Source organism: Hypanus sabinus, chromosome 10, assembly GCF_030144855.1.
Source record: "Hypanus sabinus isolate sHypSab1 chromosome 10, sHypSab1.hap1, whole genome shotgun sequence".
Lineage (NCBI taxonomy): Eukaryota > Metazoa > Chordata > Chondrichthyes > Myliobatiformes > Dasyatidae > Hypanus > Hypanus sabinus.
Genome location: NC_082715.1, coordinates 81648929 through 81672949, shown reverse-complemented (window position 1 = coordinate 81672949; position 24021 = coordinate 81648929). Strand labels below are relative to the sequence as shown.

Genomic DNA, 24021 nt, shown 5'->3' with positions numbered 1-24021 from the left:
GTCCCACCTCTTGATATATATGTCTCAGAATAAGGTCTGAGATGTGAAGATCTTTTGCCTGTATAACAGGATGTTTAGATTCTTCAGACATAGCTGCCCTGCTAAGCCATCCACCAACTCTCAAGACACTATCTTCAAGTACTGGATTAAACTTGAAAATATGGCTGTTCCTTTCCTCAGTTTCTCCCCCTTGCAAACTTGAAAATTCATCTAGAAGTCTTTTTCTTTGGCAAAACCCATTGATCTCCATTTTAGCCTTTCAGAACTCCTCCACTGAGAAACAATCTCAGTCAATCTGATCTTTAGCCTTCTCAATCTCTCTCTCCAAAGAATATCCGAGTTGTTCTTCATCTAAGTCAGACTGAGCAACAGCGGTGTTCAATTGCTTTCTCTTCAACTAATAAACAAGAGTCTGTTCTTAAATCTAAGAATCCAGGCCATTGTCTTCCTCAAATAAGTCCAAGATGAGAAATGATGGATTATACATGTTAACCGCAACCACCTCCTCTTCATTCTGCATGGCATTCATTGTAACACCCCTGCTGATTTCTGGATCATCTAGCAAAAGTTCTCCAAAACAGTTGGGATTCACAGGCCGTTCCCTTTCAGGCTGAAGAAGATACTGAGCACTGACATTCATGTCTCATTCTTCAGGTTTAACCATCACATTATCATAATAACTGTGGAATCCTGCAAGAAGTAATTACCTGATGTCTTCCTAATTTTTTCAGAAGGTTTTCAGTAGCCTGCTTAGAAGATTTTGTGACTAACTCCACCTTCTGAGGGCAGGTTAAGTGCCTGTCCCTGACTGTTGCATAGAGTTGAATGTTCACTTCTAACTTCATGTTCTCAGTGTGAGTGTGTGTTCCCTTCAGCTGTTCCAGTTACTTCCCACTTTCAAAAATGAGGGTTGGTGAGTTCGTTGTCTTCTGTATCGGTGAGATGCAGAACCTGAGATGAGTTGATGGAAATGTGGGGAGACTAAAATAGATTGGGATAGGATTAGTGAAAAACTGGGGTGTTTGATAGTCACTCGGGACTTAATGGACAAAAGGCTCTTTTTTCTCATTTGTAGCTCTCTATGACTAAATAGCTACTTAACCACTTTTTATAATGCTGTTTACATTGTAAATACATGCTAGTACTTGTGTATATACATATGCATATTTTTCCATATCCTAATTCCAATTTTGTTTTCTTTATTTTTTATAATTGTTGAATGCAGTTTCTTGTTGCATGTCGCAGAAACACACCACAACAAGTCCCTAATACATGTAAATGTATTTGTCGAATAAAGTTGCTCCTTATTGATCTTTTATCAAAAACTCTTCTGGCTTACCGGCATTAAATATACAATTAATATACCATCTATACCTAATAAAGTGGCCACTGAGTGTATGTTCATGGTCCTCTGCTACTGTAGCTCATCCATTTCAAGGTTCAACATCTTGTGTGTTCAGAGAAACTCCTCTGCACACCACTGTTGTAATGTGTGGTTATTTGAGTTACAGTCTCTTCCAGTCAGCTTGAACCATTCTCCTCTGACCTCTCTAATTAACCAGGCATTTTCACCTACTGAACTGCTGCTCACTGATCATCTTTGATTTTTGGCACCATTCTCTGTAAACTCTAGAGAACTGTTGTATGTAAAAATCCCAGGCGATCAGCACTTTCTGAGATAATCAAATCACCCTGTCCAGCACCAACAATCATTCCGCAGTCAAAATCACTTATATCACATCTCTTTCTCATTCTGATATTTGTTCTAAACAACAATTGAACCTCTTTACAGTGTCTGCATGCTTTTGTGCATTGAGTTGCTGCCACATGAATGGCTGATTCAATATGTGTATTAACGAGCAGGTGTACCTAATAAAGTGGCCACTGAGTGTGCATTGGGCCACTTATTACTTGAGAATAAATATCTTTAAGAACAAAATTCTTTACATAATAAGAAGGCAACGACGTAATTAAAAGAAATGTAATACAAATATATACTGGAAGGAAAGTTCCTTTCATTGTCACTCTCCACCACCACACTTACCCACTTTTCTTTACATTTTCTTTACTTTGTAATGCATGTATACAGGAGTTCAGGATGGGATTCTCGTCAAGCTGTCTTTAGGGCAACAAAGAGAAGGGTGTTACCATAATTTAAAGAAATGAATTATCTTTCTAGCCAACATGTACATCTGTGCTTATAATAATGAGAGTCAGCGGTTCCCAAGTAATTCTGAATCCTGTGTTTTACACAAGAAGGAACATCCTGGCATGCTATATGTGATAATATGTGCACAGCTCCTACGTTTCTAGTATTCATTTCTGTTTCTTTTAGCCTAGTACTTTTAAGCTGTATTTCATTTATTTTGTTATCCATATACAAGAAGCTCTTTTCCATCTTTCTGCTGGTTCTCTCTGTGTCCTGTCGCTATTGTTCATTTTTACTTTCTGTTAGCCTTTTCTTGCATGTATTTTTCATTTTTTCCCTTGTTACTTTATTTTCTCATTTCAATTCTACTATGTCATTTTATCCTCAGCTGCATTAGCTTGCAATTCTTTCCATTACCTAATCTTTTAATCATTTTATATTCTTATTTAAAATTTCTGGCATCTTCAGTTACTTACTTTTCTTCAAAGTTCAAAGTAAATTTATTTTCAAAGTAAATACAGTGCATGTCATCAACTAAAACCCTGAGATTCACTTTCTTTCAGGCAGACTGAATAAATCCAATAACCATAATAGAATCAATGAAAGATTGCATCAGCAGGGCAGACAACTAATGTACAAAATGTATTTTCTGAACACAATGTATTGTCTGAACGGTGTAGAGTTAGGTAAGGGAGAAATGCAAAGAGACCTAGGAGTCCTAGTTCACCAGTCAATGAAGATGAATGAGCAAGTGCAACAGGCAGTGAAGAGGGCAAATGGAATGTTGGCCTTTGTTACAAGGGGAATTGAGTACAAGAGCAAGGATGTCCTTTTGCATTTGTACAGGGCCCTGGTGAGACCACACCTGGAATATTGTGTACAGTTTTGGTCTCCAGGTTTAAGGAAGGACATTCTGGCAATTGAGGAAGTGCAGCATAGATTCACTAGGTTGATTCCTGGGATGGCAGGGCTGTCTTACGCAGAGAGATTGGAGAGATTGGGCTTGTACACGCTGGAATTGAGGAGATTGAGAGGGGATCTGATTGAAACGTTAAGATAATTAAAGGATTTGATAGGATTGAGGCAGGAAATATGTTCCAGATGTTGGGAGAGTCCAGTACCAGAGGGCATGGATTGAGAATAAGAGGTCAGTTATTTAAAACAGAGTTGAGGAAAAACTTCTTCTCCCAGAGAGTTGTGGAGGTGTGGAATGCACTGCCTCGGAAGACGGTGGAGGCCAATTCTCTGGATGCTTTCAAGAAGGAGCTAGATAGATATCTGATGGATAGGGGAATCAAGGGATATGGGGACAAGGCAGGGACTGGGTATTGATAGTGAATGATCAGCCATGATCTCAGAATGGCGGTGCAGACTCAAGGGGCCGAATGGTCTACTTCTGCACCTATTGTCTATTGTTTATAAAAGACAACAAACTGTGCAAATACTGAAAGAAAGTAAAAAAGAAATCATAATATAGATAATAATAAATAAGTAAGTAATAAGTATTGAGAGCATGAGATGAAGTGTCTTTGAATGTCTGTTCATCAGTTGTAGGAACAATTCAGTGAAGGGGTGAGTGAAATTAAGTGAAGTTATCCCCTCTGATTCAAGAGCCTGATGGTTGAGGGGTAATAATTGTTCCTGAACCTGGTGGAATGGATCCTATGCTCTGTGTAGATGTGCTCAATGGTGGGGAGTGCTTTAATTGTGATGGACTAGACCACATCCACTACATTTTGTAGGATTTTCCATTCAAGCGCATGATGGTTCCACACCAGTCAATATACTCTCTACCGCACATCCATAGAAGTTTGTCAAAGTTTTAGATGTCATGCTGAATCTTCACAAACTTCTAAGGAAGTGAAGTGCTGCCGTGCTTTCTTTGTAATTGCACTTATGTGCTGGACCCAGGACAGATCCTCTGAAATGATAGTATCAGGGAATTTAATGTTGCTGACCCTCTCCACCTCCGATCTGCCAATGAGGACTAGCTCACGGATCTCCAGTTTCCTTCCCCAGTAGATGCAAGTATTACGGTTAAAGCTGAGAACGTTCTTCTACATCTTAACATTCTTACAATGAAAACTTGCAGTGCCTAAATAGTATGGATTTACTTGGTTTTCCACCGTTAACTTAGAAAAATTAATACAATGACTCGTATTCAAATAAGTATTTCCATTCCTCCACAGATTATGACTTTTCTAGAGACTTATCCCACTTTCATAGTCAAAGTTGGACTAAATAAGCAAGCAACTGTCAGCAGCTTGATTATAAATTTCTGTATTATCAGAAATGGAGATTCTTCCTACAAATAAATACTTCACCTTGCTTAAGATCTGGTGGAAAAATTTGAAATCGTATTTCAACAATGTTTTAATTAATTACTAGGGAGAATTGCCATCTAAATTAGATGGTAAGAAATTACTCCCAGTATCAAACTACTTTTGTCTAACAGCTTGCCTGTTGAGCTTGATGGTGTATCTTTAATCAATGAATGTAAGGGATATCAATAACATGTCATCAGGAGCTGAGAGAGTTAACACAGCTGCATGTTATGTTTGGCAATGTATGGAACAGAAAAAGACCATTTAGCAAGGCAGTTTATACCTTGGTACTTTTGAGTCCATGCCCATCTTTCCTCATCTAAATCTCTCAGCATATTCCACAGTATCCTCTTTCTGCATCTGCTTGTCTAGCCTATCCTTGAATGACATAGTCATAGTCTTGTGCTCTTTGGCTCGCCATGTTCATGCTAAATTTTCAGCCCAGCACGTCCATGCTAACCTTTTAACCTATCTGTTAATACATGATCATAATCATATTTGTCCATAGTACAGATAAATCCTTTAATGCTATGCCTACTTATGAGTCTGTTTAATTGTCTCTAAAAATAGTGATAGTATCTGATTCCACCACATTCACTGGCAATGCATACTGTATATCAACCACTCTCTTTGCAAAAGAAAAGGACATTCCCCTCTGATCCCCTTTAAAACCCCTTCCTCACACCTGAAAGCCTTGCTTTTTTGTCTTACATACCACTACCACAGGAAGAAAGATTATGAATATCTACCCTATCTACTGCTCACATAATTTTATTCACTTCTACCAAGTCGCTCTTCAGCCTCCTTCACAAGTCCAGCCTATCTAATCTCTCCAAAAACCAATGCCCACCAATCTAGGCAACATCCTGGTGAATTTTCTCTTTACTCTCTTTAGCGCAATGCCACATTTCATACAGTATGGACACATTGCTATCAATAGCACAATTTTAGAGTCATCAGAGGACTTACTTCTCGCAACTCCAACATGTACATGTATATCACAAACATCAATGTTCCTAGCACCAGTCATTGTGATACACCACTACTCACAGACTTCCAGTCAAAAACATTCTTCTACCAAGCCAATTTTGGATTCAGTTATTCAGATTGTCTTGGATCCTATGTGCCTCAACCTTCTTAATCATTCTACTATGTGAGACTTTGTCAAATGCCTTACTAATGGTCTATATAGATCATGTTAACCACTCTGTCTTTGTCAATCTCCTTTGTTACCTCCTCAACAAACTCTACCAAATTATTGAGACAGAATTTCCCCTGAGTAAAGCTATGGTGACTATGTCTGATCAGCCTCTGTTTTTCCAAATGTGCATAAATCCTATCCTTTTCAATTTTCTCAAATGATTTTCCACTACTATAACTCTATTGCTCTTACACCTTTATACATTTGTTCCTCTAGTTTCCACTGACTATATGGAGGCCTAAAATATAATATATTACTACATAATAAAATAGTATGGAAAATGATCACCCCTTCTTATTCCTAAGTTCAAATTCAAGTTTGTTTAATTATCATTCAACTATACATGAATATGGCCAAACGAAGCAGCATTTCTCTGGGACCAAGATGCAAGCCACATTACCAACAGCACACTGTAAATAGTATTTATGATTACAGAGGAGCAATGAAGATCAGTTTAAAACCTCCTGCACTCAAATCAAACTCAGTTCAATGGTAATGTTAAACTTTTATCTGTAAATTCCCCCAAAAGCATATTCTGTTCATAACTTTACAATGCTAATTATAATGTAATATTCAAAGTCAAATTGTTCACTGTGAAGCTTCCTTTTCACCATAGTCTCATTCACCAGAATTAGTCATGTGATAATGTTTTGGCTCTCAAATCACAGTAACAGTTATGCTATGATGTTGTGAACAGTCATCCGTAGACTGTGGACATAGGTAGCAATTCTTGCATGTGTAGTTCGTCCTTAGTTTGCAAGAGGAAATTTCCATGCTACTTGTAAAGAACAATGAGACTTTTTACATATTTTCTGTGACAAATGGTACTTTATTTCCATATTGTTTCTTTAAGATGTCATTACCCCTCTGGTACTGAACTGAATTTTCAGCTTTTGTTATGTCATAGAATCATAGGAAATTATAGCATGGAAACAGGCTCTTTGGCCCATCCAGCCTATGCTGAACCATTTGAACTGCCTAGTCCCTTTGACCTGCAGCTGGACCAGAGCCCTTCAATCCCCTCCCATCCATGAACCTATCAAACTTCTCTTCAACATTGAAATCACATCCACCACTTCCCCAGGCAGCTCACTCCATGTTCTTACTGTCTGATTGAATTTACCTTTGTCATGGTCCGGTCCATGAACTCTGCATTCCGACTCATGGTCTGGTCCATCATTCCTTATTCCAGGTTTTCTGGTTTTCCCTTGTTCTTTTGGATGCTCTAATTGAGGCACCTGATTCTTATTTCGGGCTGGCTACATAAATAGCTCCTGGGTTGAGCTTCAGTTGCTGGACTGTTCCCTTCCTGTTGGAAGCATTTGCCTGTATTGCTGTCAAGTTCTACTACCAGAGCAAGACTGGAGCCTTACTATGTCTAGATAAGGAACAGTCTATTGTTGTTTGGAACTGTCTCTGTGTCCATGCCTTTGCTAGGTAGGTCTAGCCATCTCCTGCTATCTTGTGTTGGGAACCATCTCTGTGTCTATGGCTTTGCTAGGCAGGTTTGGCTGTTTACTGCTACCTTGTGTTGGGAACTGTCTCTCTGCTCTGTGTATGAGTCCTAGCCCTATGTCCTGCTCCCTAGGAAGGGTCCTGACACTGTAGAGCCCCAGCCCCAAATCCTGTTCCTAAGGAGGGGTTCTGTCTCTATATTCCATGTCTCTGTGTTCCTGTCTCTCTCAAGACCAAGGCTCTGTGTTCAGGTGTCCCAAGATCAAGTCAAGGCTTTAGGTTCTTGTCTTGTCCATGTGCTCATCCTGTGCAGGAGTTCCATGTCTAGTCCTGTAGCCAAGCCCTGAAGAACCCAAGCCATGTCATGTCCTCACCTAGTTCTGGGGTCTGAGCCCAAGTCAAGACTTGGGTTCTGGGTCCTTGTCTGGTCTCTGGCTTGGAGTCCAAGCCCAGGCTCCTAGTTCCCAGTTACTTGTCCTGGTCCTGCATTCCCAGCCCAAGTCTGTGTTCCAGTCCCAGCTTCTAGTCTGTGTCCAGTCCCATCCCTAACTCTAATCCAGTCCAGTTCCCAGTACTTCAGTGTCTGTGTCTTGCATTTGGGTCTGTTCCCAACACCCTCCTTATGACAACATCTCATATTTCCCTGAAACATTTCACCTTTCACACTTAACCATGACCTCTAGTTGTAGTCTCACTCAACCTCAGTGTTAAAAGCCTGCTTACATTTACCCTATCTATACCCCTCATAATTTTCTGTAACTCCATCAAATCTCCCCTTAATTTTCTATGTTTAAGGGAATAAAGTTCTAACTATTCAATCTTTCCTTATAGCTTGGGTCCTCCAGTCCTGGCAACATACTTTTAAATTTTCTATGTACTCTTTCAATCTTTACAGCTTTCCTGCAGGTAGGTAACCAAAACTGCACAATACTCCAAATCAGGCCTGATCAATGTTATATACAACTTCAACAGAACTTCCCAACTCCTGTACTCAATACTTTGATCTATGGAGGCCAATGTGCCAAAAACTTTCTTAATGACCCTATCTATCTGTGACACTACTTTCACGGAATTATGGACCTGTATTCCCAGATCCCTTTGTTCTATCACACTCCTCAGTGCCCTACCACTCACTATGTAAGCAGCAAGCAACTACTTCATCTTGAATGCCAAGCAACTGAACCTACTTGACCATCCTCCCATGTGGGAACTTGTTAAATGTCTTGCTGAAGTTCATGTAGACAACAGCCACTGCCTTGCTTTTGTTAACTTTCCTAGTAACATCCTAAAAAAACTAAGATTTGTTAGACATGACCTACCACACACAAAGCCATGTTGACTATCCCTAATCAATCCCTATCTATCCAAATGTTCATATATTTGTGCTCTTAGCATACCATCCAATAACTTTCCTCCTACTGATGTCAGGCTTAACAGCCTACAACTTTCTTACAACCTTTCTTAAACAGAACAATAATAGCTATCCTTCAATCCCCCAGTAGCTTGCCTGTCAGTAAAGATGATTTAAATAACTCTGCAATTTCTGCACTTACAGGGTCCAAGGGAACACCTTGTCAGGTCCTGGGGATTTGACTGCCCTGATTTGTCTCAAGACAGTAAACACCTCATGGATTGTATACAGATTACAATCTCACTGATGCTTTGCCTTACTTCTATAGAATCTGTGTCCATCTCCCGAGAAAATATAGATTCAAAAAATCCATTTAAGATCTCTCTCATTTTTTAATATGGCTCCACAGATTGATTAACTTTCTGATCTTCCAGAGGACCAATCATTTGTAATCCTTTTGCTCTTAACTTATCTGTGGGAGCCCTTAAGATTCTCCTTCACCTTGTCTGCTAGAGCAACCACTTGCCTTCTTTTAGCCCTCCCGATTTCTTTCTTAAGTGCTCTCTTGCATTTCTTGTACTCCTCAAGTACCTCGTATATTCCCACCTGCCTACACCTGCTATACGGCTCCTTTTTCTTAACCAGGGCCTCAATTTCTCTTGAAAACCAAAGTTCCCTAAACCTGTTATCCTTGCCTTTTATTTTGACAGGCAGATACAATCTTTGTACTTTCAAAGTTTCACTTTCGAAAGCATCCCTGGGACGTATCAACTGGGAGGCCTTTGCCAGAAAACAGCCTATCCCAACCAACACTTGTCAGATCCTTTCTGTTAACATCAACATTGGCCCTTATCCAATTTAGAATCTCAACCCGAGGACCAGACCATTCCTTTTCCATAATTACCTTGAAACTAATAATCACTAAATGTAAAGTCTTTCCACACAAACATCTATCACCTGCCCATAAAGTCTCACTAGATGAGTTCTCCAGTCTGTCCTGACTGAGCACTGGTCTAACTAGTAATGCTACCCCTCCCCCTTTAATCCCTCCTGCTCTGTCATGTTGAAAACAGCCCTACTCCTCATGCATCCAAGTCCCAGTAATGTCTATAATATCATATTGCTAAGTGTTGATCGATGCCCTGAATTCATCTGCCTTTCCTGCAATACTTACAATACTTGTTGCATTGAAATATACACAGCTTAAGGACATTAGTCTCACCATGCTCAACCTTTGTCTGAGGTCTTGAACATCTTGTCTCCTCAACCACTCTACTATTTGTTCTGGCACTCTGGTTCCCACTCCCCTGCAACTCTAGTTTAACCCCCCCAACACTGTCCCACCCCACCCCACTGCCTGCAGTCCAAGCAAACCTTCCCTCCAGGATATTAGTTCCCCCCCCCACCAGTTTAGTTGGAAAATCTCTTCTGCACAGGTCCCACCTACCCACCCACCATGAAAGAGAGCCGAATGATCCAAAAAATTTGAAGCCCTCCCTCCTAGACCAACTCCTTAGCCAAGCATTAAGTCTGATGATTTCTGAACTCACTAGCATGTGCTACAGGCAGCAATCCTGAGATCACAACCCTGGAGGTTCAGTCCTTTAACTTAGCACCTATCTCCCTAAACTCACTTTGCAGAATCTCATCTCTCTTCCTACCTATGTCATTGATACTGATATGGACCACAACCTCCAGCTGTTCACCCTCCCACTTAAGAATACTGATGACTCCATCCAAAATGTTCCAGACCTGGCCCCCAGAGGCAACATAGCATTCAGGAATTTAGTTCTCGTCCACATCTATTCCCCTAACTAATGAATCCCCTATCACCACAGCTCACATCTTCTCTCCCTTTCTCCCCCAAGACTCAGTGCCAGAGACCTGACCACGGTGACTTTCCTCTGCTAGGTTATCCCCCTGATAATATCCAAAGTGGTATCCTTTTTGTTGAGGGGGCTGGCCACAGGGTTACTCTGCACTGGCTGTTTAACCTCTTTTACTCTCCTGAGTGTCACCTAGTTTTCTGTGTCCTGCACCTTATCCTGTTTATCAGCCCCCTCTGCCTCCTGAATGATCCAGAGTTCATCCAGTTCCAACTCCAGCTCCTTAACACTGAGTGTTAGAAGCTGCATCTGAATGCACCACTTGCAGGTGAAGTCGCCAGGGATATTGCCTTCCTACATCTCACAAGAGAGTATTCATCTATCCTGCCTGGCATCCTTGCTGATCTAACTGTACAATTATAAAGAAGGAAGTAATAATTAAACTGAAAAAAATCTACCTACAATTTTTTGCCTTTTCTTACTGAAGCCTTAAGGAGCTAAAGCCTCAAAAACTCCACTCTAACACTGTCCACTCCAACAAAGGCTACTCTGCTTATCCCTGCCATTTTATTTACTATCTAATGAATCCCAATTTCTGATTGGCTGCTGTTCAAATGCTGAAAGTCTCATGTTAATGCTTATTCACTGACCTGAGAGAGTCACCTTTCTCTCACTCCCAATCATTGATTCAATACTGTGATTATGTCCTGGTATTGACCTTGAATATCACTTCCAAATTTTAAGAACGTGCATCTTATCTAATGTGCAGAAATAGAAATTCAAATGTGCTGCCCCAGATGCCATGTCAATTGACTTTCCAAGCCTTCTAATCTTTGGCAACAGAAGTAGATAAAGAATTAAGATGAGGTTTAAGATTTTTTTGTATCGAGAATTGTGCTAAATTTCAATATATTTACCAAACTTCTGCTTTATTGCATTGTAATATGTTTAAGTTCCTATGTATTTGGGTCTATTTTAATTTACTTATATACAAATTCATAGATTTTGATTAAAGTTTAAAATGTTGATATTATTTAACAAGGAAATCCAGGATTACCTGGAAAACCAGGAGTACCAGGACGTCAGGGAATTCAGGTAAGAATGATCTTTTAGTAAAAGGTGTCATTTACCATTCATTTTGCAACTCAGCTTTTATTAATTTTCATGTATATCTTTTATAGGGATCACAAGGATTTCGTGGCTATAAGGGTGAGGAGGGAAGGCCTGGTGTTCCAGTAAGAATCAAGTTAATACATTTACAAAATGATGTGACAATCTGATTTAAAAGAGAACTCTCCATGCTACAATTTTCATCTTTAAACTGTTCCTCATCACTTTCTTCATACTAATAAATACTCTGGCTAATTAATTACCATGTGCTTGGCTCCTACAATTAGGCAAATTAACTCTGAAGTCCCACACTCCTCTCAGAAATATAAATCAGGTTGTATTAGGTGCAGGCAACAAAGAAATAATCCTGAATCAATGCATTCTATCCTATTATGTCCTAGTAATTATGCATTTACTGTTTCCAATAATAGCATAATCTTTTCTGATTTAAGTATTTATAAGAACTTTGTAAAATCTAAGTTACATCTTTCAGCAAAATAGCAACTTGATGCTTTAAAAGAAACATTAATTGAGTTTAAAGTTTTGTGATATTTCAGACATGCAATTTTCCACTTTTGCACCAGGTGATTCCTGACAACTGTTGAATTTCTCTATCTGAGTTACACAGTGGAAGCTATGGAAATTCCTGGACGCCATGAGGGCGATTCAAAAGCAGGCTCAGAAAGAATGAGGGAACTTAGTGCAAACAATTCAATTTTTTCACCATTCTTTAGTAGATTAATAAATATCCTAAACCTATGATAAAATTCACCTGCAGTATCTTAAGGAGTTTCCTCTATTCACATTTGGGAAAAACTGTTGCCCTCATTCCATTTCAGCCTTTCAGCTTTATGTTGATGTATCATCTAACTTTTTGACTCAGTGTTATCATATGCTTTTATTTTCTACACAAACTATAGATTTTAAGGTTAATTTCATACAGGAATAAAGAGTGATGAAATTTTAAACAAACAGCTTTGGAGAATAAATGATACAGTTTACCTAGCATGTGCACATAGCTTAGCTTTGAGCAAGAAATGAGCAATCGAATTAGAATCAAGACGCTTAATACAGAAGTCATTTCACCTATTACAAGAATGTAAAAAAAAAAGTGATAAAACTGGAAATACTTAGCATGTCAGGCAGCATTTGTGGAAAGAGAAACAGTTAACATTTTAGGTCCAGTACAGCACACTTTATCAGAACAGGAAAAGAGAGAAACAAGTTAGTATAGACAACAGAGGTGGAGGAAATAATGGGAAATCTCTGGTATACTGAGGCAGAAGAAACAATGTAGCAATTAAGGGGCAGTTAAGATCAGATGAAACTTATTTCTTTGTGTGTGTGTATATATATGAGTTGTTTGTTCTCCATAATGCCTACCAGGCCAAACAACACAAACAAGAAAAAGGTGAAAAAAGAGGGGAAATGGTGGCAAGCAAAACAGGTCAGTTACCATACAAAGATAACTTTGTAAGAGTGTGTCAGAGGATCTGATATTGAATCTTGCAAGCTGCAACAAGCCCAGATGGAGGTTGAGGCATTACACCTCAGGCTGCAGTGCGCTTTGTAAAATACCGGAGACAGAGTTGGAGAGAGATGCTGAATTAAAATGACAGGTAAACAAAGCTCAGGGTCACTCCTGCAGACTAAGTACAGTTGCTCTGCAAAGCAATTACGCAATATGTGCCTGGTTTCTCCGTTGGAAAGAGGGGCATTTTGTGAACAGCTCATGCAGTATATTAGATTGGAAGAGGCGTAAGTGAATCAGTGCTTCACCTGAAAGGATTGTTTAGGTCTATGAATGATGGAAGGAAATAAGTATTTTACCTCATGTGATTATATGGGGGAGAAAGCTTCTCTGCCACCTTTTCTCTTATTAAATTTTTGTATTGAGGTGTCTGCTGGTATGCCCCACAACTTTACCTCTGACTCCATATTTGACATGCAAAAAAGATTAATATGATTTTAACTTCTTTGCTGCCACATTAGCTTATCCTGTCAAAAACTATCACAGAAATTCCCTTTTTTCCACCTATTCTCTCCCCCACATTTTCTGCTAAAACTAACTTGTTTGTCTTTCCCAGTCTGAAGAAGGATATCAGGCTTGAAACATTAACTGTTTCTATTTCCATAGATGCTACCTGACCTACTAAACATTTCCAGTACTTTCCTTTTTATTTCAGATTTACAACATGTGCAGTTTTTCAAAGTTTTTCAGACATTTGTGCGCGTTGCATTCTGAGAAACAATCTCAGGCCTTATGGATACATAATAATGCCTAAGAGTCAGCTCATGATTAAATCAGATGAGTACATAAGCTCAAAAGTGTAATATATATCTGATACTGAAAATTAATTGGTATTTCAAATATTTTATTCATGACATTAGTAAGGAATCTGTCACTAAAAAAAACCAAAGTGAGAAGTTTAAATATCCAATGTAATTATTCCTACAGTTGTTGATAGATTAGTATGGAAAGTAGATAAATTGGAATGAATTTAAAATGAGATATGTTAAAAAAAATACTTTTCTTATTTTGCCAGGGCAAACAAGGTGATCCAGGTTTACAAGGATTATCAGGACAACAAGGCCCCATGGTAACCAAAGCAGAGGTTCCTTTTTTTAATGTTGAAGTACACCACTTTAACTGTATATTTGAAAAACTTCTGAACAATAGAAGCAAAACGAATCACTAGAAAGTTCTCCTACCCTCTTTATTTGGTCAGATTTAATGACAGAGTGCAAACACTACAGATGCGAGAAATCTGATAAATAGAAAATTATAGGAAGATTTGGCAGCTGCAAGAGTGAAAGAGATTAATTTTTCAGGTCGCTGACCTTTCATAAGTTCCTAAACATTAACACATTCTCGCACCACAAGTCATCCCTGCTGGCTTCAAACTATGATGTTCCAGGTTAGGTTCTTACATAAGCCTGATCTTGCTTTTCTTAAGCCCTATTCTCCCTGCTGTCCTAGGACAGTCTTTCACGTTGTCTTCAGGTGTAGCTCATCTTTTTGGTGTATGCTTCCTCTCCCAGGGATGTGGTCTTTAGAGCTTCTGCTGGCATTTTTTAAGGGATGGCGTTGCTAGCCCCATGCCCAACTCTCCCCCTTTTTGCAGCCAGGCTTGGGACCATATATGGCAGATTTACCTGAGCCTGATACTGATATTTATTTTGTAGCATGGTTAGAGGAGGGATCATGGTAGTCATGTTTAGCATTAACACTGAAACATCAATGAAGCTTGAAAACAATATTAAGGAAATTTGCTGTTAACCATTTTCAATTATCCCTCCCCAACTATAAATCCTTAGTCCTTGAATCAGTGTAGACAGGATGGTAGTTATGACATTTGATATGTGGAAGTAAAGGGCATTTGATTACTAATTTTATAAGTTTAGCATATTTGGGGCTGAAGAGCCTGTTCTTGTAGGTCATGATTCTATGCTTTAACATCTCTTCCTCACTGATCATCAACACAAGTGCACCTCATGGCGCATTTAGATGTAGATTCTCAGCTAACTACCACCATCCTACCATAACTCTACGCATTGATACTTCTTCACCTTAGCCAAAAATACAAAAGTAGTTGTGTTTTTGTCCAAATGTATTTAGTTATTATGGATATAATGTCTACTAGAGTTGACTACCCAATAAATAATTACACAAGTCTTCTGTATATCAGTAAACATACTAGATTACTTACTAGCTATAAAGTGTTTATAATGAGGCTAATTGTTCTAGTTCTTTGAATTATACAAATGTTTGTGTACTTAATCTAAGTGGAACAGAAGTTGATGCCAGTAAAAATTAACACAGCTAATTTGGAATGCATAGATGGGATATAGGGAACAAATTCTTATAATTATCCTGTTGAGATCTCTTGTGGCACACTTTTCTTGTTTGAATATTATGCATTTTAATTGTATTTCAGGGTCCTCGGGGCTTGAAAGGAGAACCGGGCCGACACGGTTTTGATGGTAAAAAGGTATTTGGGAAGTTAGTTTAAAATAATTATTGTGTAAGTTATTGTTCCAAAAATACTGATCTTAGTATTATATTTTGTTCAAGGGTACAAAAGGCGACAAAGGTTCTCAGGGCTATCCAGGATTAAATGGGTTTCCAGTAAGTTTAAATGATTAAAGGTTTGATACTAAACTATATCAGCATAAAGTCTACACATTAATGTAATAGCAAATATGTGCATTTTTATTTGATAGGGTCGACATGGTGAAAATGGAAAAAATGGCCTACCCGGGATTCCTGGCACAAAGGTTTGTTCATATATATGATTGATCTCAATCCCATTACCACATTTATTAATCACTGGAGACTTCTATTTTCTATGATATTTTGCATTTTCCTAAACATTTCATAACCATAAGACATAGGAACAGAATTAGGCCATTTGGCCCATCATCTGCTCTGCCATTCAATCATGGATGATCCTATTTTAACCTCCTCAGTCCCTCCCCAACCCCGGCCTTCTCCCTATAACCATTGATGCTGTGGTCAATCAAGAACCTATCAATTTCCACCTTAAAGACACCCAAGGACCTGGCCTCTACAGCTGCCTGTGGTAACAAATTCCACAAGTTCACCACCTTCTGGCCAAAAAAAAAATCTACACACCTCTGTTTTAAATGGAAGCTCCTCTATCCTGAGGCTGTGCCTTCTTGTCCTCGACTCTTCCACCACGGGAAACATTCTTTCTACATTGACTCTTTCTATGCTGTATATCAATAATACCCCCCCCCCCATCCTTCTAAATTCCAGCGAGTACAGGACCAGAGCCATCAAACGTTATTTATGTGATAATCCTTTCATTCCAGGAATCATCCTTGTGAACTTCCTCTGAACAGTCCTCAATGCCAGTGCATCTTTTTGTAGATAAGGAGCCTAAAACTGTTCACAACACTCAAGGTGATGCCTCACCAGCACCTTATAAAGCCTCAACATTGCACCCCTGTTCTTATATATTAGACCTCTTGAAATGAATGGTAACTTTACATTTGCCTTCCTCACCACCAACTCAACCTGCAAGTTAACCATTGGAGTGTTCTGCACAAGAACTCCCAAGTCCCTTTGCATCTGATTTTGGGACTTTCTCCCTGCTTAGAAAATAGTCTGCACATTTATTTCTACTACAAAAATACATGGCCATGCATCTTCCACATTGTATTTCATTTGCCACTTTCTTGCCCGTTCTCCTAATCTGTCTAAGTCCTTCTGCAGCCGCCTTGTATCCTCAGCACTATCTGCTCATCCTCAATCTTCATATCATCTGCAAACTTGGCAACAAAGCCATCTATTCCATCATCAATATTATTGATATACAGCATATAAATAAGTGGTCTCAACACCAACCCCTGCGGAATACCTGTAGTCATGGACACCCAACCAGAAAAGGATCCTTTTGTTCCTACTCAGTGTCTCCTACCAATCAGCCAAAGCTCTAACCATGCTAGTAATCTTTCTGTAATACCATGGGCTCTTAACTTGGTAAGCAGCCTCACATGTGGGCACCTTGTAAAAGGCCTTCTGAAAAGCCGAATATACAGCACCCACTGCATCCTTTTTATCTATCCTACTTGTAATCTCCTCAAAGAATTCCAGCAGGTTCATCAGGCAAGCTTTCCCCTTAAGGAAACCATGCTGACTATCTCCTATCTTGTCCTGTATCACCTATTGCTCCAGAACCTCATCCTTAACAATTGTCTCCAATATCTTCCCAACTACTGAGGTCACAATACTAACTGGTCTATAATTTCTTTTTTGCTACATCCCAAATGTGGAGTGACATTTGCAATTTTTCAGTCCTCCGGAACCATGCCAGAGTCCAATGGTTCTAGAAAGATCATTACTAATCCCTCCACAATCTCTACCACTGCATCTTTCAATACCCTAGGGTGCAATTCATCTCATCTTTGTGACTTGTATACCTTTAGGTCTTCCAGCTTTTCGAGCACCTTCTCCCGTGTAATAGTAACTGCACTCACTCCTCTTCCCTCACACCTTTCAACACCTGGCACACTGTCAGTATCTTCATCAGTGAAGACTGGTGCAAAATAATTATTTAATTTATCTGCCATCTCCTTGTCCCGCGTTATTGTTTCTTTAGCCTAATTTTCTAGCAGTCCTATATCCATTCTCATCTCTATTTTATGTACCTGAAAAGGCTTTTTCTATCCACTTTGATATAATTTGCTAGCTTGCTTTCATATTTCATCTTTTCCCTCCTAATGATTCTTGTAGTTGCTTTCTGTAGGGTCTTAAAAGCTTCCTGATCCTCTATCTTTCCACTTCTATCTTTCCACTCAAACTTCTATCAATGTTTGCTTTGTTGTATGCCTTTTCTTTTGCTTTTACATCAGCTTTAACTTCCCTTGTCAGCCATGGTTGTACTATTTTACCATTTGAGTATTTCTTTGTTTTGGAATATATCTATCTGCACTTTCCTCATTTTTCCCAGAAACCAAAGCTATTGTTGCTTTGCTGTCATCCCTGCCAGCATCTCCTTCCAACTTACTTTAGCCAACTATTCTCTCATACCACTGTAATTTCCTTTACTCCACTGAAATACTGCTACATCAGACATTACTTTCTCTCTATCAAATTACAAGTTGAACTCAATCATACTGTATTGTGATCACAACCTCCTAAGGGTTCCTTTAACCTTAAGCTCCCTAATCATCTCCAGTTCATTACATAACACACAGTAGGCTTAGTAGGCTCAACAACAAGCTGCTCTAAAAAGCCATCTCATAGGCATTCAACAAATTCACTCTTTTTTTTGGATCCATTACTACCCTGATTTTCCCAATTTACCTGCATGCTAAAATCTCCCATGACTATCATAATATTGCCTTTTCTCTTTCCTGTTGTAATCTGTAGTCCACATTCCAGCTACTTTTTGAGGCCTGTATATAACTTCCATCAGGGTCCTCTTACCCTTGCAGTTTCTTTACTCAACCCACAAGGATTCAACATCTTCTGATCCTATGTCATATCTTTCTAATGATCTGATGCCATTCTTTACCAGCAGTGCCGTGCCACCCCTTCTGCCTACCTCTCTATCCCTCCATTACATTGTGTAACCTTGGGCATTCAACTATCAACTACAACTATCCTTTGGCTGCAATTCAGTGATAGCCTCTAGATCATACCCGACTATCTGTTAAAGTTAAAGCTATCTGTTAAAGTGCAACAGATCATCCAACTTATTTCTTATACTCTGTGCATTGAAAAATAACACTTTGAGTGCTGTGTTTGCTCCCCTTTTTGATTCTGCATCCCTAATGCACTGATACTCACCCTGTTGGCTGCAATTTTGTTCTATCTGCCTTCCCTTCCTGACAGATTGATTGCACACTATCTTTGTTTTTTCACCATCCATCCTATCCTGAGTCCCATCGTGCCAGTTCCCATCCCCCTACCTAATTAGTTTAATCTCTCCCTGACAGCTCTAACAAACCTGCCTGCGTGAATATTAGTCCCCCTCATGTTCAGGTATAGTTCATCCCTTTTGTGCAGCTCAGACCTCTCCCAGAAGAGATCCCAATGATCCAAGGAACCTGAAACCCTGTTCCCTGCACCAGCTTCTCAGCCATGCATCTATCTGCCAAATCATCCTGTTTCTACTTTCACATAAACTATTCATACTTTTGATATACAAGGAAATATGATAGTTGTGTTACATGAAGAGAGAGAGTCATAAAGAGAATACTACAGTGCAGAAACAGGCTCTTTGGCCCATCTATGCCACACCAAAATATTAATCTGCCCAGTCCCATCCATTCTGACCATAGCCCTCCATACCCCTACCATCTATGTACCTGTTGAGATTTCTCTTAAGTGTTGAAAGCAAACCAGCATCCATTACTTCCACTGCAGCTCAATCCATACTTCCACCATCCTCGAAGTGAAAAAGTTCGCCCTCATGTTCCCCTTAAATATTTCACCTTTTCCTTTTAACTCATGACCTCTAGTTTTAGTCTCACTCAAACTTGGTAGAAAAAGTCTGTTCACATTTACCTTTTGATATAAAAATAACATTGAAAGAGAATTTACAAGGATGTTGCAAGGACAGGAATACCTGAGTTATAGGGAAAGGTTGAATAGGCTAGGACTTTATTCCCTAGAGCGAAGGAGAATGAGGGGGAGATTTGATAAAAGTATGCTGAATGATAGGGGTTGTGTACAGGCTTTTTCTGCATAGTGAAGTTCAAAAGAGAAGTGAAGAAATGGTTTATAATCAATTACTAATCTAAGAGTTTTTTCCATCCAAAGGTAGGATTCAGATGTTGTTCATTTTGGTATTTCATGCTACATAGACTAACTAAAGTGTACACAGTAAATTAATGAGAATCAAGAGAATCATAACATGATAATCAAAAGAAGACTTCTTTGCCTGTATTAGACATGTTGCCTTGAGATTTCATGGAATTTGGGCTTAATGTCAAAGCCTCTTCCTCCCCATTGTATATCTTTGTGTTTCCGCATCTGACAGGTTTGTCTAATTGGGGTGATTACATGAATCACCATGGAAGATTATACGATATTTAGTAAGAGGTGAAACTCAAAGATGATTATAATACAGTAGTCTTTCACTTTGCTTGTCTCACAAATAAGATTAATATTCTCATAGCCACATATTTTGTAAAAAATCCCAAGGTTAGAATGAGAACTCTGTGAGTGCCATTGGATCTAGTTCTGCCTTCACCATGTCTAAACCTTATGCCAAGGGCAATACTGATCATTGAACTGTTTTGTTTTCATTGTACATTTTTGAAATGGATCACAGGACATTTCAGATGGCATTTAAGAGGCAATTAGTTCTCTATTAAAGTAGTGGATCTGAGTTGTATACAGCAAATAATAAGGATTTTCTTCCCTAATAACCATGTTAATTAGAAACAAAAGAAAATCTACAGATGCTGGAAATCCAAGCATCACACACAAAATGCTGGAGGAACGCAGCAGGCCAGGCAACACATATGGAAAAGAGTACATCAATGTTGCAGGCTGAGACCTCTCAGCAGGACTGGAGAAAAGTCTTGTCTGGCCTGCTGAGTTCCTCCAGCATTTTGTGTGTGTTGCTTGGATTTCCAGCATCTACAGATTTTCTCAGTGTAGTGGATTACTGCACTGCAAAGTCTCTTCAAGGGATGCATACCCTGGAAAAAGGTTTAATCTTCCCTTCAACAATGGGTTCACTGCTCCCCTCTGTGATCTCTGCAGCCCTCTTTTTTTTTCCCCCTCCAGTCCTACTAAAGTGTCTCAGCCCAAAACATCGACTGTACTCTTCAATAGATGCTGCCTGGGCTGCTGAGTTCCTCCAGCATTTTGTGTGTATTGCATAAGTTAGTTAGATCAGTTTTTAATAGCTAAAATACTAATTAGACTTTATTTAGATTATTATGCCTAAACCTGGTCATCATGCTGTAAGAAGGATGTCAAAGCCAGAGAGAAGGTATAGAGTAGAGTTACTAAATTGCCACCGCAAATGTATCTTTCTTCTTCCTCTCCTTTCAGCATCTTAAAAGGATTATTCCTTTTTATAATGGTCTGGACTACTCCAAACTCATGTCTATTTGCCCCCTTCTTTCCACTTCAATTTAGCTTGCAAGGATGGTGAATGCAACCTCTTTGTTTTGTCCCACTGTTAAGCTCCCTAACACTTCATCCAAGTAAAATAGTGACTTACATTTACATCAAAGAATTGCAGATGCTGGAAATCTGAAACGAAGACAAAATGCTGGAAGCAGAAGAAACAAATAAGAGTTGTAATGGGCATGTAGGAACAGTGGGGAAAGGGGACTCAGTGGAAGGAGTGTATGGACAATCGGCAGATGGTGTTGGTAAAGGGAAAAGGAAACTGGAAGATGCCCTGGGGGTTGGGTACTGGCTTTGGAAGATGTGTATGTGTGAAAGGACCTGGGTAGATTAGAAGAAGAGAGAACAGGAGGAGGAGCGGATTATCAGTCATTGAAGAATTCAGTGTTCATGCCATTGGGTTGTAGAATACACAGGCAGTACATGAGCTGCTATTCTTCCAATTTACCCTTACCCGACAGAGGAATGTGGGAACAGACAGATTAGTGTTAGAATGGAGAGTAGAATTAAAATGTTTTGCAACTAGTCTTGCAGATGGCTGTGGCAGACAGAGTGCAAAGCAGTCTCCTAATTTGTGCTTTGTCTCACCTCTGTAAGAAAACACAGCATATTGCTGTGAAACTGATATAACACAACTTCCCCAAATCAGGAAACAATTACATCAGAAAATGAATCTGGAAAAAAGAATTTCAAGGGGTATGGTTTGGCATTGATACATCTTATTTAATATTAATACTTCATTAATTTATTGTTGGGAGTGGGTAGAGAGTGGCCAATTATTTGCATTATATTTTTAAAGTGCTGTTCTTTAATTATATGTTTCATTTTATTGAGGGTGAACATGGAGAAGTTGGTTTACCAGGACTGGATGGGTCAACAGGACAGCCTGTAAGTAGACTTAAGACATAATATTTAGATATTTATGTTTTCCATGTGCAGAATTTTTTCTTTATTTAAAGTATTGGTGTAATTAATCTTTTGTTGTAGAGTAATTCTGACAGTCATGAACCATCAGCTTATTTTACACTCTATCAAATTTTCAAGTTGGTGTAAAGTGAGCTACCAGTATCATTGCACATCTTGACATGATCTCAAAATACCGATTTCAATCACAAGGAGTCTTAAATATAATTTATATAAGCAACCATTGAATACATAAAGAAGTTTTTTTAAATTCTGTATTTTAATTTTTTATACTTGAAATTTCATTGTAAGAAATAAGAGAACACTATTACTTCCTTCCAATCATTATCAATAGCCTGGATTTCTAGAAACATAGAAAATCTACAGCACAATATAGGCCCTTAGGCCCACAAAGTTATGCCAAACATGTCCCTACCTTAGAAATTACTAGGCTTACCTATAGCTCTCTATTTTACTAAGCTCCATGTACCTATCTAAAAGTGTCTTAAAAGAACCTATCTTATCCGCCTCTACCACCATTACTGGCAGCCCATTCCACGCATTCACCACTCTCTGAGTGAGAAAACTTACCCCTGACATCTCCTCTCTACCTACTCCCCAGCACCTTAAACCTGTGTCCTCTTGTGGCAACCATTTCAGCCCTGGGGAAAAACCTCTGACTATCCACACATTCAATGCCTCTCATCATCTTATACACCTCTATCATTTCTGATGCAGTATGTGCAATAACTAATTGGTAATACAGTATATTTCTTTTATCAAACTTATGATGTGATGATTTAAAATAGTACGGTGATTTCAATTTCCACCCCTACCCCCACCACCACCCCAGAATGTTTTTTCTCTCAGTTAATTAAGTACAATACTGCAAATTAATTCAGGTGAGGAGTGGGAGGTTGGAGATAAGGACAGCCATTTGCAACAACAAATTTCAAAGGATTTATTGGAAGTGAGGATAATGGCTTTTGTGAAGGAAATGGGAGGCAGTCTTTGAGAGCAAGAATTGATTATTAACTTGCTACCACAGTAGCAAAACAGGAAAGTTAGATGATTTAGTGAGAATAGTGTTAAAGGCAAAGGAAGAGGATAAAAATGTCAAAATGAGCTCAAAAATGAGTATAAAGGGAAATGGGACAGATAATATAAAAAGATGAGAGTTTAGTACTACGGTAGGAAGGAACTGCATCGCAAAATAATTGTTTTAGATAAATAACCCATTGTATTTAGGGTAATCCTGAAATTATGAGCAGCTTGGATAGATGAGAGTAGGACCCAACATGGTTTCATGTAATTCAACCAGATTTCAGAGTGAATTGCTGAACTGGAATGGTGTGAAAAACCAAAAAAAAGTGAGTGGCAGTTCTATGAGAGTAAACACCTCATTAATGAGAGAGGTCAGAGGAGAATGGCCTGACTGATCCAAGCTGACAGGAGGGTGACAGTAACTCAAATAACTATGCACTGTAACGGTGGTGTGCAGAAGAGCATCTCTGAATGCTTTTTCTTTTCATGAGTATATTGCCATCACTGAATCTTTCACAATACTGGGTATCAACATTGACCAGAAAGTTAAAAGGACCAGCTACATGTACAGAGTGGATCAGAGCCTGAATATACTGCAACAACTGACATACCTCCTGAAACTCCTAGCTTTTATACAATGTGTAAAGCACAAGTCAGGAGTGTGTTGGAAAATGCTCCATCGGTAGGGATGGGTGCAACTCCAATAGCTGTCATGAAGCTAAACACAACCTAGCACTCAATTGATTTGTACTCCATTCAAATCCATAAACAGTTATTCCGTTCACTATTGGGCAGCAGCTGGAGTGCCCAGCATCAATGCAATGCACTGGCCACTTCCCACAACTATACCCTCAATCTCTAGTCACTTTAAGCACATGTGACAACCAGCCCATGCATGTTCCCATTCAAGTCATACACTACCCTGACTTATCCCACCATTATATTACTGTTTGGATCTAATTCCTGGAACACCCTCTCCAATAGCCTCTCTAAAATGATTGCAGGTTGCTCACCACCACTTTCCCAAGGGCAGTTATAG

The 24021-nt window shown here is 39.1% G+C and overlaps 1 protein-coding gene across 1 annotated transcript in view; it reads left to right on the top strand.

Annotated features, from left to right (window-relative positions):
* Positions 1-24021, top strand: part of col21a1 (collagen, type XXI, alpha 1) — a 192301-nt gene that overhangs the window by 96501 nt on the left and 71779 nt on the right. Inside the window, exons 10-16 of the mRNA XM_059983461.1 lie at positions 11349-11401; positions 11488-11515; positions 13963-14016; positions 15355-15408; positions 15492-15545; positions 15641-15694; positions 21870-21923. Of these exons, the coding sequence (XP_059839444.1) occupies positions 11349-11401; positions 11488-11515; positions 13963-14016; positions 15355-15408; positions 15492-15545; positions 15641-15694; positions 21870-21923 (351 nt within the window). The remainder of the gene's footprint in view (positions 1-11348; positions 11402-11487; positions 11516-13962; positions 14017-15354; positions 15409-15491; positions 15546-15640; positions 15695-21869; positions 21924-24021) is intronic.